The 18,725-nt window shown below is 39.4% G+C and overlaps 2 protein-coding genes and 3 pseudogenes across 2 annotated transcripts; all 5 read left to right on the top strand.

The window, feature by feature from the left end:
* Window positions 1-774: 774 nt before the first annotated feature.
* Window positions 775-2,775, top strand: LOC101299540 (annotated as a pseudogene).
* Window positions 2,776-4,386: 1,611 nt separating this feature from the next.
* Window positions 4,387-6,570, top strand: LOC101299250 (annotated as a pseudogene).
* Window positions 6,571-8,042: 1,472 nt separating this feature from the next.
* Window positions 8,043-10,263, top strand: LOC101298953 (heat shock cognate 70 kDa protein-like). Its single transcript, XM_004308821.1, has 2 exons — window positions 8,043-8,253; window positions 8,774-10,263. Exons 1-2 carry the CDS (start codon window positions 8,043-8,045, stop codon window positions 10,261-10,263), a joined length of 1,701 nt encoding a protein of 566 aa, XP_004308869.1.
* A 1,278-nt stretch (window positions 10,264-11,541) lies between these two features.
* LOC101298665 (heat shock cognate 70 kDa protein-like) lies at window positions 11,542-13,773 on the top strand. Its single transcript, XM_004308820.1, has 2 exons — window positions 11,542-11,755; window positions 12,239-13,773. The coding sequence occupies exons 1-2, from the start codon at window positions 11,545-11,547 to the stop codon at window positions 13,771-13,773; spliced, it is 1,746 nt and encodes a 581-aa protein (XP_004308868.1). The 5' UTR covers window positions 11,542-11,544.
* A 1,119-nt stretch (window positions 13,774-14,892) lies between these two features.
* On the top strand, window positions 14,893-16,976 carry LOC101298380 (annotated as a pseudogene).
* The last annotated feature ends 1,749 nt before the right edge of the window (window positions 16,977-18,725 follow it).

The raw sequence follows: 18,725 nt of genomic DNA, 5'->3' as shown, positions 1-18,725 counted from the left end.
CACATTTGAGTGCTACAATATAATTACTACTCACTGCATGTGCATGTTTGACAGTATATACACAACTGAATATCATGCTTTTGAGTTTTGAATCGCGATATGACGTAGGATCAGAAGTGGGATTTGGTAATTGAGAGAAAATAGACAAGAGAAATAGAAAACGGGAATTTAGGGGTTTTGGAGAGAAGCTGCATGTAGCTTGAGCGGAAACGAAGATGGACTTGTGAACAGCATATTGTAACCATACTTTTACTCAAAATATGATTACAATAGACCACTGGTTCAATACTTCAATTCATAGAGACCTTTGCTAAAAACTTTGCTCATACTTGAAGGCAATCATCATACTGAAGCTCAAGCAAGATGAGGCGAGACTTCACTTGACTCCACTGGTCTGTATCTCTGTTTTCTTCTAGTTGTACACTGCAAGGCATCTCAGACCCAACAAAAGAAGGGCAAATCAATACAGAAACACGTAGTCAACTTTTGGCATGATACTTACCCTTATCGTGTGTATCAATATTACTAAATAATAATAATTAGGTTTTGAGGTAAAGAAAATACGTCCCTAAATTTGACCTAAATCAACAACCTTGTTCATTAGGCTAACCCAAAAAAGTCACCCCACATATTTTGGCCGACTAGGTTAAACTCTGTTAAAGGAGGGTCTTCTCCTTCTAGACTTCTGCCTTCTGTTTACTTCCAGCCTGCAGTATCCACCAGTTTGTGAAAGTTTGTGAAACCAGGTTCCTCTCCTCTCATACTTCGAAGACCATGGGAGGAGGAGGAGGGAGTCATGCAATAGGGATTGACTTGGGGACAACCTATTCATGTGTAGCAGTGTGGGAGCATGGTCATGTAGAAATCATAGTGAATGATCAGGGCAGCAGGACAACTCCATCTTATGTTGCCTTCACTAACTCGGAGCTCTTCGTCGGCGACGCTGCTTTTAACCAGATCATTAAAAACCCCACAAACTCAATCTTTGGTATGATCTTCTTCCCACATCCACAACACTAGTATTCATGCATAACCATATGTTTCTTTTCTCAACAGCTTCATATTCTTGTGAGGTTCTTATGTTTCGAATACTAGATTAGCTTACACCACATAGTTTTAGTTGTTGGTAACTTGGTATCCTTTATTATGTAGAGGACTGAGTATTGATTTGGGTAGTATACAGTTATGCACCAGGATTAGGAGAGTACGTTAAAGCTTAACTTGTGATTAATCTTTTGTTGCTTTGTATTTGCAATTAGTTATTCCTTAGTTATTTGCTGGTTCAATTAGAATTTCAATTAAAAAGATGAACACAATTCTGTTTGTAGGACCTGTTTGTTCTCGATTATTAGCTTGTTTTGTTTTGGGAATGTGTTTATTCTAAATTGGACTTTCATCTGCAGATGCAAAGCGTTTGATAGGTAGGAGATATAGAGATGCCTCAGTTCAAAATGATATGAAACTCTGGCCATTCAAGGTTGTTGAAGGTCCTGCTGAGAAGCCAGTGATTGTAGTTACCCACAAGGGCGAAGAGAAACAGTTTTCTGCTGAAGATATTTCATCTATGGTTCTTGCAAAGATGCGGGAGATTGCTGAGGCCTATCTTGGTTCACCTGTGAAAAATGCAGTTATCACTGTCCCTGCCTACTTCAATAATTCACAGCGTCAGGCTACACATGACGCCGCAGTCACTGCTGGCCTAAGTGTGATGCGTATCATCAATGAACCAACTGCAGCAGCCATCGCTTATGGACTTGACAGAAAGGGCGGCTGGATAGCAAGAGAAATGTGATGATATTTGATTTTGGTGGTGGTACATTAGATGTGTCATTGCTTACCATAGGTGATGGTATATTCGAAGTGATGGCTACAGCTGGAGATACTCACCTCGGAGGTGAAGATATTGACAACAGATTGGTGAGCTATTGTGTTGAGGAATTCAAGAAAAAGCACAATCTAGACATCACTGGAAACTCTAGAACTCTTAGAAGGTTAAGAAATGCGTGTGAGAAAGCAAAGAGGAGATTGTCATTTGCGTCTATAGTTGACATTGAAATTGATTGTTTGGATTTCTATACAACAATCACTCGGGCCAAGTTTGAACAACTCAACAAAGATGTGTTCGACAAGTGTATGGAGCCTGTGAAAAAGTGTTTAACAGATGCTGAAATGGAGACAAGTGATGTCCATGATGTGGTTCTTGCGGGTGGCTCTTCTAGAATTCCGAAAGTGCAAGAACTATTACAACATGTCTTCGAAGGGAAGGAGCTGTGCAAGGGAGTTAATCCAGACGAGGCAGTCGCCTATGGAGCCGCGGTTCATGCTGCAGTTTTGAAAGGGCATGAAGATCGGAAACTTCAAGGCTTTACTCTCTTGGATGTCACCCCTTTGTCACTAGGGCTGGAGAGTTGCAAACTTGATACTCTCGAGAAGTACATGAATGTCGTGATCCCAAAGAACACCAGAATTCCTGTTATGAAGAGGAAAATTGTAACAACTATTCATGACAACCAAAAGTCGATCGTTTTCCAAATATATGAGGGTGAGAGCAGAGTAGCTAAAGAGAATAACTTTCTGGGCGAATTTACCCTCTGGGACATTCCTCTGGCTCCCAAGAATGTTCCTAAGTTCAGTGTGTGCTTTGATATTGATGCAAGTGGTATCCTGCGCGTCTCTGCGGAGGACATGACTACTGGGCAGAGGAAAGAGATTACCATCAATGGTGACAGAAGAAATTTGGGAATTGAGAACATGAGTCTTAGTGACAGTCGGTAGTTTTTTTGCAGTGCATTTCCTTTACTGATGGACCTCCCTTGTTTTTGTTTGTATTTTGCCACCATAACTATGAAAGAAGTCTTGGTTTTGAGTTATAAGGGTTATACTTTGCGGCACATAGCTCTACTACCCTAAACTTGGTGTTTCAGACAGAAGAGGTTTATAGACTTGATTGATCAAAGAAACAAGTCGAGAAAGAAGCAGGTAGAGAGGAAGGTATCACTCATTTGCTTAATCCATCAAACTGATCAATATGGTTCTTCAATAAATCAAAAGGTCAATAAATAATCCTATTCTACTAACCTTATTGTATACAAGCACAAAACTAGACCACTGCTCATATGAATCATTGTTAAGCTTGATTGCCCTCTAATCACTTAAGATTTCCCTTTACCAAAGCATACATACGCGAATTCGATCATCTTTCAAGTATTCTCTCCTGAAAGTGTAAGTTCTGTAACATGAAGGGAGTACTCATTGCCTACATGAGGGAGTCAAATGGTTGGAGACCTTGGTCAATTTTGGGTATGAGGTGTCGAGTACTCATTGGCTACATTTCTTTGGCTTTCTTTTGTTTTTCATTTTTGTATTTTTGGGGCCAATTTCTTGTTTTCATTTCTCAGAGCGCCAAAGTTAAAGCGGGATAAGAAAAAAAGAAAAAGAAAAGACGCAGCGAAAAGATAGAGGGCAGCGAAAAGACGCTTTGGTTTAGGTTTACTCTGCTCCACACTCCAGATCGTTTTAAACTCAAGTGGTTCCTGCGTAAAGGTCAGGCCTTTCGTTCTCTACTGATTAAAGGTAAGAACTTGGTGTTTAAAGGTTAGACCTTTTTAAGTTTTTATGCTAGAAGAGTTAAAGGTAGGATCTTTGAGGCCCTTTCTCCCTTTAGTCACTTTAATTTTACAGTTTCAGATCTTTAGTTTGGGTTTTGGACTAAATTTCAAGTAGGGTTTTGGGTACTGTTCAGTGCTCAGAGAGAGGTCTCACATTTTGATTGTTATTCTAGTCATATTAACTTCTAAATTTGGATAAACCCTGCCATGTATTTTAGTGCTGGTTTAGATGTAGTAGCGGGAAATGATCGATGTGTTGCTTTAGTTTCTATGCTAAATTGGGTCTGAGTATAACTGAAAGGCCAATAAAGAAAGAATCTTGAGTATAGCGAAAACCTGATGAGGAATTAATCAACAAAATTGAACATACTACTATTAATTGTTTTTCTTTTTCAATAATGGGACATGTTTTTATGTCGTTTTGATACATGGGAGCCTGTACCTCAAACCATCTAAAGGATTGAATTTGGATAGCCCTTTATGGATTGTTTAGTTATTATTGTGTGGTGTCAGGATAATAATCCCGTTGAGGTGTTATTCTAGTTTGAGAAACAAAGAGAATTTGGGAACGTAATAATTCCGCTACCTTTGTTCCCCCTTTTCTCGTGGTTCTGTCATTGCAGACATGTGATTGTGAGCTATATGTTGCATTTTGAGTTTGTATGTTTATCAGTTCATTGCAGTTCTGCAAAGTGAAAATGTAATCAATCATCCTTATGCATTCTCCATGATTAGCCTTTTCTTTGATTGTTTTTCTTGTTTGTTCTCCAGATTTGAGATGAGTCTGGGGGGATACGAAGGCCATGCAATTGGGATTGATCTTGGGACAACATATTCATGTGTGGCAGTCTGGAAACACGACCATGTGGAAGTCAAGTGAATGACCAGGGCAACAGAATGACTCCATCTTATGTTGCTTTCACTGATACTGAACGATTGATAGGTGATGCAGCATATAACCAAGTCATCAGAAACCCTGCAAACTCAATCTTTGGTAAGTTATTTTCATATCCATTATTGCAGTTAAATATCCTAACAGTGTATTTAGAGAGTAATTCTTTAAAACATGGAATCATAGATCGTACTGTCCTAACCTAATGAAATGCATAGTCTACATCTCAAAGGATATAAACTATTGTGGTAATTGATAACAGATATGCCAGACATCAATTCGATCCAGAATTATGCATACAACAAGATATTTTCTCATCTTCAGGAGTTCTGCATCTATAGCTAAACATGCATACATATTTATTTATGTTGTCTAGTTAACCAACTGTTTTCGTGGAAGTGCACGAATTTGTGGGGTGAGTATTAGCTATATGTCACAAAAGAAAAAATAGAACAGTCTTCAACTAGCAATTTCAGCTTCACTGTAGTTTATGTGATAAATCATGTGGCATATGGATGGATGTTAAATGTTTAGACTTTATCATTAATGTAGACCTAACATGGTTATTATTTTGTAACCTATCATGTATATCAGCTGATTAAAGCTTAACACTGACTCCACTCTTTCTGAAGTTTCTCTTCAATGGCTCAAGATAATGTAGTTTCTAACTATGGAATCAATTTGCAGATGCAAAAAGGTTGATTGGTAGAAGATTCACTGATCCAGTTGTACAGAACGATATGAAGCTCTGGCCATTCAAGGTCTTTAATGGTCCTGCTGACAAGCCCATGATTGCGGTTACCCAAAAGGGTGAGGAAAAACAGTTTGCGGCTGAAGAAATCTCATCCATGGTTCTTGGAAAGATGCGGGAGATTGCTGAGGCCTTTCTAGGATCAACTGTGAGGAATGCAGTTATAACTGTCCCTGCTTACTTTAATGACTCACAGCGTCAGGCTACTAATAATGCGCTGTCGCTGCTGGCCTAAAGGTGATGCGCCTTATCAACGAACCAACTGCTGCAGCTATTGCCTATGGGATTGACAATAAAGTTGGTTGGTATAGCAAGAGAAACGTGATGATATTTGATTTAGGTGGTGGCACTATAGATGTCTCACTGCTTACTATAAGTTTTGGTGTTTTTGAAGTGAAAGCTACGGCTGGAGACACCCATCTAGGAGGGGAGGACTTCAGTAACAAAATGGTCGATTACTGCATTAAACAGTTCAAGAAGAAGCATAATGTGGAAACTCCAGAGCTCTTAGGAGGTTAAGAAATGAATGTGAGAAGGCAAAGAGGAGTCTTTCATCTACAACTGTGACGGATATTGAAATTGATTGTTTGCATCATGGTCATGATTTCTACATAACTATTACCCGTGCCAAATTTGAACAACTCAACATGGAGTTCTTCAATAAGTGTATGGATCCTGTGAGGAAGTGTTTGAGAGATGCTAACATGGACATAAGCAGTGTCGATGATGTTGTTCTTGCTGGTGGCTCTTCTAGAATTCCCAAGGTGCAGCAGCTATTACAGAATCTGTTTCAGGGGAAGGAACCGTGCAAGGGCCTGAATCCAGATGAGGCTGTGGCATATGGTGCCGCTGTTCAAGCTGCCAGTTTAAGTGGAAAGATCTTTAACCTTCAAAAATTCATTCTCTTGGATGTCACCCCTCTGTCACTTGGGGTGGAAACTGTAGGGTTAAGCACTGATAATCGACATGTCATGACAGTAGTGATTCCAAGAAACACGAGGACTCCGGTCATGAAGCACGAAGTATTTGAAACTGCTAATGACAACCAACAGGTTGTTAGGTTCTATATTTATGAGGGTGAGAGTGAAAACACCTTGGATAATAACTTTTTGGGCGAATTTAGTATCGACGGAATTCCTCCAGGTCCACAAGGTGTTTATAAGTTTGATGTTTACTTTGATATTGATGCAAATGGTATCTTGAGTGTGTGCGCCGAGGACAGGTTTTCTGGGCGGAAGAGAGGGATTACAATCAATCGTGAAAGAACTTCGGAAATTGAGAAGATGAAAAGAAATGGTAATCGTTTATTCTTACTATGACTGAAGTTGGCACCTTAAGTGATTTTGATCTACAGGTTTGGCTATATTGGAACATTATTTTACTTTGTCCATTAAGCCAGAAGTGTTTATTTTGTGCCTGTTCTGTTATTCGGGGATGAAATGAAGTTTTTAATTGTTAAAAGATAGATTGGAGTCCACGGGCACTCCTTTTTCTGTCTGTTATATTTTACCGTTATTGTGTAACATGCCCTATCTGGTTTAGTTTGTTCTTGATATGCTTTGAGCTAGATAATGCTTGATTGGTGTAGCTATCATTTTTTGTTGTTGCTGTTGAGATCTATGATCTTACAACTCAAAGCACAAGACATGCCACTGAAATAAAACTTTTGTCCTGGTTGCGCTCTCTTTTCTCTCTCTTATCTGCCAGAGGAGGCAGCTGGCGGGTACTCTTTCTGTTTGCTGGTTGTACAATGTAACATGCTTGTGTATTTTGCTAACTGGTTTCCATGGTTTCATTCTCATTTTGCTAAGAGATCCTGTTTTCTTTCCTGATCATTCTAATTATTCGTTGCTTGCCTGATTAATACAACTATACAGATCAACTCTGTTTCCGTCAATTTAAATGACCAAGGGCCAAAAGTGAAATGCCAGCACTACTAGATCTCTCTACTAGGGCTTTATAAATGTATAGAAGTCCTATCAGTCTTTCTTAGAAGGTAAAACTAAAACAAGAAGTACACAAATTTTCGGGGATTGAAGATCAATGTATATGAATGTACGATTTCTTATATCAGCAGCAGTAGCTGATTTTTCTTATATCAGCAACCTTTGCTTACGGCCTTAGCAAGAAGGCGAGCTGGTATGGCCAGAGACGTGTGCTAATATCTGATTTGGACAGCAGGATTTTAGATGGGTCACTGCTCACCATAAATAGTGGGATCTTTGAAGTTGAGGCCTCGTCTGGAGAGACTCATCTAGGAGGTACAGAATTGTGAATTCTTGTGTTAAAAAGTTTGGAATCCCAGAGCTCTAACGAATGTGAAAAGCAAAGCAAAGGGTTGTGATCCAATTGTCATGACCCACTACATTCTCTAATGAATAAAAATAACTCTCGTTGCTAACAGTATTGTTCGGAGGAGTTACATTCCTAGTGAGATTTTTCCTACTTTTATTTTTTGGTTACAAGAGTTTTCCTACTTTAAATCCAAAAAATTTCGTGATCTTTCCATTTTCAAATTACCAAAAAATTAGCAATTAAGATCATGCGGCAGCCAACTACAGGATCACAAATGGGGTCTAATCCCATTAAACGTCGCGTATAGAACCTTGCAAAAATCCATCTTTTCTGATAAATATTTTACTTTTCTAGGGTTTTTCTCTCAAAAAAAGAAAAAGAAAAAAGAAGAAGACTTGTTTAGGGTTCCCTCTTCACTGTATTCATCCCTGTCCTCTTTAAGAAGCTCTTGTTCTGTTTTTCTTTTTCAAGAAGTTCAAGACAGTCTTCACCAAACATGGAGGGAAAAGAAGAACATGCAATAGGGATCGACCTGGGAACCACGTACTCGTGTGTTGCAGTGTGGCAGCACGGTCATGTTGAGATCATACCCAACGAACAGGGTAACAGGACGACTCCGTCTTACGTTGCCTTCACGCAGTCAGAGAGGTTGGTTGGCGATGGAGCTATTAACCAGGTGGCCAGAAACCCCACCAACACCGTCTTTGGTAGGTTCGTCTTTCCTTACATTTATGTAAATACTTGTACCTGTTTTGTTTATTAGGTATTTGGTTTTGTTTAGTAGTTTGATTTTGCTTAGGGATATAATCTTTATTGTGTAAGTTTTGAGTTTCGTTCAGGGATTTTAGGGTTATTGAATAAGAACAAGCAAGAATCTAATAAGAGATGGCTGGAAACTAAAATCTTTCACTTATAAGTTAGATCAAGTCCTTAATCTTCGATTGTATACTTGAGTTTACCTACAGTTCTGTGATTTAGGAAATAATAGTCTCTGGTCTATTGGTACAATTACTAATTTACTACTAGACATCTGCAGGTATAGACTGAAACTTGGTTATTTTAAACAATTGGAGGTAGTAAACCTAGAAGCCCCAATTAGGTTGAACATTGGAACTCACATTTTCAGGAAAGGAGTATCATATATATGACCTCTTTCGTCTTAGTTTTCCTCAATGGAAATTGTTTCGTAGTTGGACTGTGTTTTTAGCTTTGAAATCAAATTTGCAGATGCAAAGAGGTTGATTGGTAGAAGATTTAGTGACACTTGTGTTCAAGATGATATGAAGCTTTGGCCATTCAAGGTCATTGAAGGTTCGACTGACAAGCCTATGATTGTGGTCAACCACATGGGGCAAGAGAAACAGTTTGCTGCTGAAGAAATTGCATCCATGGTTTTGACAAAAATGCGTGAGATTGCTGAAGCTTACATTGGCAAAACTGTGAAGAATGCAGTAGTGACTGTCCCTGCCTACTTCAACAACTCACAGCGTGAAACTACAAAACATGCTGCTGCCACTGCCGGCCTTAATGTGATTCGTATGATCAATGAACCAACTGCTGCAACCATCGCTTATGGGCTTGACAAGAAGGCTGGTTGGTATTCTGACAGAATTGTGATGATTTTTGACTTGGGTGGTGGCACTCTAGATGTTTCTCTGCTTAGCATAAATACTTCTGGTGTCTTGGAAGTGAAGGCAACTGCTGGAGATACTCATCTTGGGGGTGAAGACTTCGATAGCAGAATGGTCAACTTCTGTGTTGAGGAATTCAAGAGGAAGCATAATGTGGATCTTAGTGGAAACTCCAAGGCTCTTAGGAGGTTAAGAAATGCATGTGAGAAGGCAAAGAGAAGGCTTTCATTTGCCACTACGACTGATATTGAGATTGAATGTTTGCATCAGGGTACTGATTTCTTTTTAAGTTTTACCCGTGCCAAATTCGAAGAACTTAACAAGGGTTTCTTCATCAAGTGCATGAAGCCTGTGGTTAAGTGTTTGAAAGATGCTAAGATGGATGTAAGCAGAGTCCATGATGTTGTCCTTGCTGGTGGTTCATCTAGAATTCCCAAGGTGCAGCAGCTTTTACAGTTTGTGTTCAAGGGGAAGCAGTTGTGCAAAAGCCTTAATCCTGATGAGGCAGTGGCATACGGTGCTGCCGTCCAGGCTGCAGCTTTGAGTGGGAACGGAAGTGGGACCCTTCAAGGCTTTGCTCTCTTGGATGTCACCCCACTATCACTTGGCGTCCGGATTGTTCGCAATGTGATTCATTACAATTCTATGTGTGTTGTGATTCCAAGAAACACTAGAATTCCCACCACGATGAAAACTACTGTTATTACTTTACATGACAACCAAACTTCCATGTCCACACCCATTTTCGAGGGGGAGAGTCCATCAACATTAGAGAACAATTTCTTGGCTGACTTCGTCATCTACAACATTCCTCCAGCTCCCAAGGGTGTTGCTCAGTTTGACGTTTGCTTTGACATTGATGCTGATGGCATCCTGTGCGTCTCTGCTGAGAATAAGTCAACTGGTGAGAAGCAAGGGTGTACAATCATCAAGACAAGAAGGATAAAGCAAGAAGGAACTGGGACTTGCAACAGAAATCTTGAAAGAAGTGAGCTAATAAGCAAGATAAAACAAGAAGGATATGAGACAAGCAATATCAATTGTGAAGCAACCAAGACGAGGAAGAGAACACATGACGAAACGTGAGGAAAGTGAAAATATGGGAAAACACTAAAACATGAAGGAGTTGGAATTGTGGCAAGCTTGAAGATAAAGTCTGAGACACCAATTTTTTTTTTTTTTCCTGAAGGGACCCCAGTTTCTATGTCTAAATGAATGGCCTGTTTATTTTGATACTTTAATGGTCTGCCTTTGGGTAATTGTGGTTGTGGTTTTGGAGAAATGTTCGATATGCATGAACTATTTAACTTGTATTGTCATCTTTAGTTTTGGTGAGAGTAAAGCAGCTGATGGGCAATTGTGAACCCTTTTGCTGGTTCTTTTGCTAACAGACTTCTAATTTTGCTTGATCAATATATCTTCGAAACATATCATGTGTATTTACTCTCCTCCAGTTGTATATCCTTTAAACCAAAAATCAATGCAGTAGACTTGTTTTATGAAATGATTGAACTAGATAACACAATTGAACTTATGTTCTGCCTGCTGTCTGTTTTGTAGAATACTACTAGTATTCTTGTTTCTTATAGTTGAACATTGTCATTAGAAGAGGGCATATATTACTCGACTTGTTTCGACTGTACTTGTCGACATGAATTTCTGGAACTAAACTCATCAAAGCATGATCGCGTATGCTATACCAAAAAAAAAAAAATCATGATCGCGTAAGGGGTGAATTTAACGAAAGCTTGATGTGTTTTCTGTATCGATAAGCACTTAATAGAAATAGATGTGTTACAAAACAACTAATTAAATCAAATGAACTTCGTTTGGCCATCTAAAATTAATATGAACACAACAACTAATTAAATCAAATTAACTTCGTTTGGGAACATCACTGAAGACTTCCTCCAGGTTAATCATAAAATCATCACCAACAAGTTTTGAACTAATGTGAGTTATTGTTCGTACACTTCAACTTAAATCCAGGCAACTGTATCCCACTACAAATGAGATTAGATTACATCAGCATCAGAACTCAGAAATCTCTGTCTTTGCATATCTCTCTCCCTCTCTCTCTCTCTTCCCAAAGCTCTCATCTTTATTTTATTATATCACCCTCTCCCGGGTCTAACCTTGCAAAAAATCCTTCTGTTGTTTGAACAAAAAAAAATCCTTTTGTTCTGATCTAAATATATTACTTTTCTGTGGGTTAAACTATCTATTCACTCCTATCTTCCCCAAGAAGTTTGCTTTTCTCTTACCACTTCACTGTTTTCAACCCTGTCCTCTTCAAGAACAAGCTCTCGTTTCTTTTTTTTCCTTCAAGAACTTCAAGAGAGTCTTCACTGACTTTTTGAGTCAAGAATGGAGGGAAAAGAAGAACATGCAATAGGGATCGACCTGGGAACCACGTACTCGTGTGTTGCAGTGTGGCAGCACGGTCGTGTTGAGATCATACCCAACGAACAGGGTAGCAGGACGACTCCGTCTTACGTTGCCTTCACGCAGTCAGAGAGGTTGGTTGGCGATGGAGCTATTAACCAGGTGGCCAGAAACCCCACCAACACCGTCTCTGGTAAGTTCATCTTGCCTTGCATTATGTTTATACTTGTACCTGTTTTGTTTATCTAAACTGACCAAGATTTTAGGTATTTGGTTTTGTTTAGTAGTTTGATCCGCTTGTATTTGCTTCAGATATACTCTTTATTGTGTAAGTTTTGAGTTTGGTTTAGGGATTTTAAGGTTATTGAATAAGATCAAGTAAGAATCTTATAAGAGATGGTTGGAAACTAGAAATGTTTCACTTATAAGTTAGATCAAGACCTTAATCTTCGATTTTATACTTGAGTTTTACCTACAGGATGAGCTTTAGGAAATAGAGTCTCCGATATTAGACCTCAGCAGGTATAGACTGAAACTTGGTTATTTTAAACAATGGGAGGTAGTAAACCTAGAAGGCCCAATTAGATTGAACATTGGAACTCACATAATAATGAAAGTAGTATCATATATCTGACCTCTTTGGATTGTGTTTTAAGCTTTGACATCAAATTTGCAGATGCAAAGAGGTTGATTGGTAGAAGATTTAGTGACACTTGTGTTCAAGATGATATGAAGCTTTGGCCATTCAAGGTCATTGAAGGTCCGACTGACAAGCCTATGATTGTGGTCAACCATATGGGTCAAGAGAAACAGTATGCTGCTGAAGAAATTTCATCCATGGTTTTGACAAAGATGCGTGAGATTGCTGAAGCCTACATTGGCAAAACTGTGAAGAATGCAGTAGTTACTGTCCCTGCCTACTTCAACAACTCGCAGCGTGAAGCTACAAAACATGCTGCTGCCACTGCCGGCCTCAATGTGATTCGTATGATCAATGAACCAACTGCTGCAGCCATCACTTATGGGCTTGACAAGAAGGCTGGTTGGTATTCTGACAGAATTGTGATGATTTTTGACTTGGGTGGTGGCACTCTAGATGTTTCTCTGCTTAGCATAAATACTTCTGGTGTCTTTGAAGTGAAGGCAACTGCTGGAGATACTCACCTTGGGGGTGAAGACTTCGATAGCAGAATGGTTAACTTCTGTGTTGAGGAATTCAAGAGGAAGCATAATGTGGATCTTAGTGGAAACTCCAAGGCTCTTAGGAGGTTAAGAAATGCATGTGAGAAGGCAAAGAGAAGGCTTTCATTTGCCACAGCAACTGATATTGACATTGAATGTTTGCATCAGGGTACCGATTTCTTTTTAAGTTTTAACCGTGCTAAATTCGAAGAACTTAACAAGGGTTTCTTCATCAAGTGCATAGAGCCTGTTGTTCAGTGTTTGAAGGATGCTAAGATGGATGTAGGCAGAGTCCATGATGTTGTCCTTGCTGGTGGTTCATCTAGAATTCCCAAGGTGCAGCAGCTTTTACAGGATCTGTTCAAGGGGAAGCCGTTGTGCAAAAGCGTTAATCCTGATGAGGCAGTGGCATACGGTGCTGCTGTCCAAGCTGCAGCTTTGAGTGGGAACGAAAATGGGATGCTTCAAGGCTTTGCTCTCTTGGATGTCACCCCACTATCACTTGGCGTCCGGATTGTTCGCAATGGGATTCATTACAATTCTATGTGTGTTGTGATCCCAAGAAACAGTAGAATTCCCACCACGATGAAAACGATTGTTTGTACCCTCCAGGACAACCAAACTTCCTTGTCCACACCCATTTTCGAGGGGGAGAGCCCAACAGCATCAGAAAACAATTTCTTGGCTGACTTCGTCATCAATAACGTACCTCCAGCTCCCAAGGGTGTTGCTAAGTATTACATTTGCTTTGACATTGATGCTGATGGTATCCTGTGTGTCTCTGCTGAGAATAAGTTAACTGGTGAGAAGCAAGGGTGTACAGTCATCTCAACAAGAAAGATAAAGCAAGAAGGAACTGGGACTTGCAACAGAAGGCTTGAAAGAAGTGAGCTGAGCAAGATAAAACAAGAAGGAAATGAGACAAGCAAGATCAAATGTGAAGCAACCAAGACAAGGAAGAGAACACTTGAAGGTGGTGAGAGACAAAAGATTAAACGTGAAGAAAGTGAAAGCCAGGGAAAACACTAAAACATGAAGGAATTGGAACTATGGCAAGCAAGACCCCAGTTCTAAGTCTAAATGGATGGCCCTGTTTATTTTTGATACTTATATGGTCTGCCTTTGGGTAATTGTGTACGATATGCATGAAGTCATGAACTATTTAAGTTTGTATTGTCATCTTTAGTTTTGGTGAAGTAAGGCAGCTGATGGCATGGGCATCCTTTTGCTGGTGATACATCATGTATGTTGTGAGTTGTGACTTGCTTGTTCTTTTGCTAACAGACTTCTAATTTTGCTATGAGATTATGCCTGCTTGTTTATTATAGCTTGAAAACATATTTTGTGTATTTATTCTTCCTCCAGTTCTAAATCCTATAAACCACAAATTCTGTTTTGCAGAATACTTGTAGTCACCATAAAACTAGTGTTCTTGCTTCCTATGGTTGATCACTGTTATTCACAGAGTCACAGGTTGGCTGTGTTGAGACATCAGAAAGAGGGCATATATTGCTCAACGTGTGTTAGACTGTACTTGTCCACATGTCTTTCTGACCAATATAATTTGAAGTGTTCCAAAGCTAAACCGAGCTAAATGCAGCAAAACATGAAAGCATAAGGTGAATTTCACGAGAGCTTGATCTGTTTTCTGTACCGATAAACACTTGATAGAAATAGATGATTTACAACATTTCCAACTTCGAACATGTTATAAGCTAACATGAACAAAACAACTAATCAACTAAAATTAACTTCGTTGAAAGAACATCACCCACAAGTTTTGAACTAACGTGCTTATACTACGTTACAGGCGAGTAAAGGCTAATTGTTCTAGACTTCAACTTAAAAATGGGTTTTTTGTTTTTCTTTCTTTAAAAAAAGAAAAGACCCAGGCAACTGTATCCCACTACAAATGAGTTTAACCTTGCGTGTAAAACCTTGCAAATCTCTCTGTCTTCCCAAAGCTCTCATCTTTGTTTTACCATTTTTCCTTATTTTATTATATTACCCTCTTCATCTCTCATAAAAGATTGCTGCTTTACTCTCCCTCTTGACTCTTTTCACCTTCAAGAACCCATCTTCAGTCTTTCTCTAGGGTCAGGACTACTTAAAATCACTTCACTGGGTTAGAGTTTGTTTGAGCCAGAAATGGAGAGGAAAGAAGAATACGCTATAGGGATTGATCTGGGGACAACCTACTCGTGCGTTGCAGTGTGGCAGCCAGCTATCGAGAATGTAGAAATCATTGTGAACGAACAGGGCAACAGGACAACTCCATCTTGTGTTGCTTTCACTCCAACAGAGAAGTTGGTTGGTGATGCTGCCATTAACCAGCTTATTAGAAACCCACTAAACTCCATTTTTGGTAAAGCTCGTATCTTTACTTCTTAAATTTACTGCTGTCAACTGTTTTCTTAGATTAGCTGTATGTAATTGCTCTGGGTTATTTCACGAGTTCTTGATGTCTCAAGTAGATATTGAAAAATTGTGGCTTTCAGAATAATAAGCTCAATATTTAGATTTACATCAATTTAGTGTGCATATGACTTTATTTAGTCATTTACATCAATTTTCTCACATTATGTTTTATGTTATTATTCCTCTTGGCCTATGAACTAATTATTTTCCTGATTTTACAATACAAAACTCAATATCGCCTGATCTAATTAGAGTCCAGGTTGTGTAAAATAGGCTAGTTAATTTGAATGAAAGCAATCTATCCTACAAAAAGGAAATTTACGGGTAATGCATATGGTAATAAACAAGGGAATTGATTACAACGTAGTGCTGATTTATGTGAACTGACTGAAACTGCTTTTATGAGCAACTGCATCTGTACTAATTTCTAGTCTTGTGTTTTTTTGCTGTGATGTCGTGTTGGTATTAAGATGCAAAGCGCTTAATTGGAAGGAGATTCAGTGATGCTGCTGTTCAAAATGATGCAAAACTTTGGCCATTCAAGATCACTGAAGGTCCTGGTGACAAACCCATGATTGTGGTTACCCACGAGGGTCAAGAGAAACAGTTTTCTGCTGAAGACATCTCATCCATGATACTTATTAATATGCGGGAGATTGCTGAAGCCTATCTGGGCACGACTGTGAAGAACGCGGTCATCACTGTTCCCGCTTACTTTAATTACTCACAGCGCCAAGCTACCAAAAATGCTGCTGTCATGGCTGGCCTCAATGTGATGCGTATTACTAATGAACCAACTGCAGCTGCCATTGCTTATGGCCTTCACAAGAAGGCTGGTTGGTATGGCAAGAGAAACGTGATGGTATTTGATTTGGGAGGTGGTACTTTAGATGTTTCAGTGCTCACCATTGGGGATGGTGTCTTCCAAGTGAAAGCCACTGCCGGAGATACTCACTTAGGGGGTGAAGACTTTGTTAACATATTGGTAAATTACTGTGTTGAGGAATTCATGAGGAAGTATAATTTAGACATAAGTGAAAAGCGCAGATTGCTTAGGACATTAAGAAATGCCTGTGAGAAGGCTAAGAGGAGACTTTCATTTTCGTCAGTGACTGACATTGAAATTGAGTGCTTGGATCGCAGTGATTATTTCCACATAAATATTACTCGTGCCAAATTTGAGCAACTTAATATGGATTTGTTCGACAAATGTATGGAGCCTGTCGAGAAGTGTTTAAGCGATGCTGGGATGGAGGCAAGCGGTATCCATGATGTTGTTCTTGTTGGTGGCTCTTCTAGGATTCCCAAGGTGCAACAACTGTTACAAGATGTATTCAAGGGGAAGGAGATGTGCAAAGGCATTAATCCGGTGCGGCTGTTCATGCTGCAGTGTTGAGTGGGCATGTGATTGGGAAGCTTCAAGACTGCACTCTCTTGGATGTCACCCCTCTCTCACTTGGAACCGATTATACTGATACAAGTGACCCTCAAAACTTCAAGCAATACATGAGTGTAATGATTCCAAGAAACTCCCGTATTCCCATCAAGAAGAGTGAGATATTTTGTACTGGTCTTGACAACCAACCTAGAATTTCCTTCCTGTTTATGAGGGTGAGAGTACAATACCCAAACAAAATAACCTTTTAGGTAAATTTGTACTTGATGACATTCCTTCTGTTCCTGCGGGTGAAGCTGAATTTGAGGTTTGGTTTGATATTGATGCAAATGGTATCTTGAGTGTATCTGCTGAGGACATGTCCACAGGCCAAAAGAAGGGGATTACAATCCACAAAACAGTGACGGAGAAACTCTGAGAATGAGGTAAGACACGATCATTTATGGCAACCATGGCTGAAATGGCATATACATAAAATGGCTTTGATTCTCTACACTAAAACTTGTTGTGATTTTGCCAGGTTAAGGGGAAGTGATGCAGTCATTGGGTACTCCTTTTTGTTGGCTGTTGGTTTTGCTTGCAGACTTCCTAGGATCTTTTCTTGCGTAGAGTAGAGTACCATAGTAGAGTAGAGTACCATAGTCTACCTGGTGGCATAGCCTCACCAGGTTGGATTGTAAATACTCGAGTTGTTTGTTTCTTGGATTGGCAAGTTACTTTTGAGTGTCAACTAATCACCATTTTCAATTCCGCCTTCCACATTTTATCTTTTGCCTATCTTCTCATAGTTCACTGAACACTTTTCCATTTATTTCACTTCGATTTTTTTACAATTTCAGCATATGTTTATTGAGGCCTAAACACAGTTTATAAAGAACAGAAAGTAACAAGTGAATGTGACAGCTACAAACAAATATACGCCTTGAAGTTGTTATATTATCGCCTTTATTCAATTTATTGGTGTGTTTTAGAGCATGTCTTGCGACTTGTACGAGTGAAAACTAAAATTACTTGGCCTAAACACTTTTATCGTACCTACACTTTGGGTTTATCGTATGTCATCTCCCGCTCTTTGTTAGTTTTTCGATTTTGTTTTAGTAAATTACTATAAAGTTATTAATCAAATTTCAGTTTACAAATACATCTTTTACACAATATATTACATATTTAAGGACAAATTAACAAATTAAGATAAATTGATGTCCACATGTCATCTGTCGCTACACATTTTACGAAACTACCCTTAATCACATATTCTACTGCTGCTACTGTCGACTAGGATGCATGTCACTGCTACTGCCGACTGGATGCCAACTTTGAAATTTGCTACTACCTAATAATAGGACGTTGTTACTGCTGCTACTAGATTTGAAATCTACACTTCCAATAGATCTAAACAGTAGCAGCGAATTAACCCTCCCAACAAATCTTGCAGTAGCAGCAAATTCCCTCCAACATATCTAAACAGTAGCATAAAATTTACTTTACCCACAGATCTCGCAGTAGCAGCAAATTTAACTTTCTGACCAGTAACAGCAAATTCTCTCCAACAGTAGCAGCGAAATTCTCTCCAACAGTAGCAGCAAATTTACTTTTTCAACAATAGCAGCAAATTTACCTTTCCAACAGTAGCAGCGAAATCATCTGTCCAAACAATAGCAGTGAAATCATCTGTCCAAACAGTAGCAGCGCCTTGTAGCAGGCAAATAAGGACAGTAGCAGCACCGCCTTGTAGCTGTCGATAAAAACACGACCGACGACAAATTTCGGTCTTTAGGGCAAGCTCCTCCCCACATTGTCGTGAAAGGATATCAATGATCTTCTCCACGATGCCGGTCGACTCCTTAGACACAATCGACAGCCATGTCTGGTGGCACAAGACGATGAGTTCGTCGTTCAAGGCACTCGCCGCCATGGAAGATGAAGGTGTGGTGATGGAGGTGCGGCATATCAAATCGTGTCATGGATTGAAATTGGTGATGATGAGATCTGGTAGATCTGAGAGAGAGATAGAGAAAGAGAGCCATGGATTGAAATTGGTGATGATGAGATCTGGTAGATTAGAGAGAGAGAGAGAGAGAGAGAGAGAGAGAGAGAGAGAGAGAGAGAGAGAGAGAGAGAGAGAGAGAGAGAGAGAGAGAAGAAGAAGAAGAAGAAGAAGTAAGAA

This window comes from Fragaria vesca, linkage group LG7 (assembly GCF_000184155.1).
Source record: "Fragaria vesca subsp. vesca linkage group LG7, FraVesHawaii_1.0, whole genome shotgun sequence".
NCBI lineage: Eukaryota > Viridiplantae > Streptophyta > Magnoliopsida > Rosales > Rosaceae > Fragaria > Fragaria vesca.
This window is presented reverse-complemented; position numbering and strand designations above follow the sequence as displayed.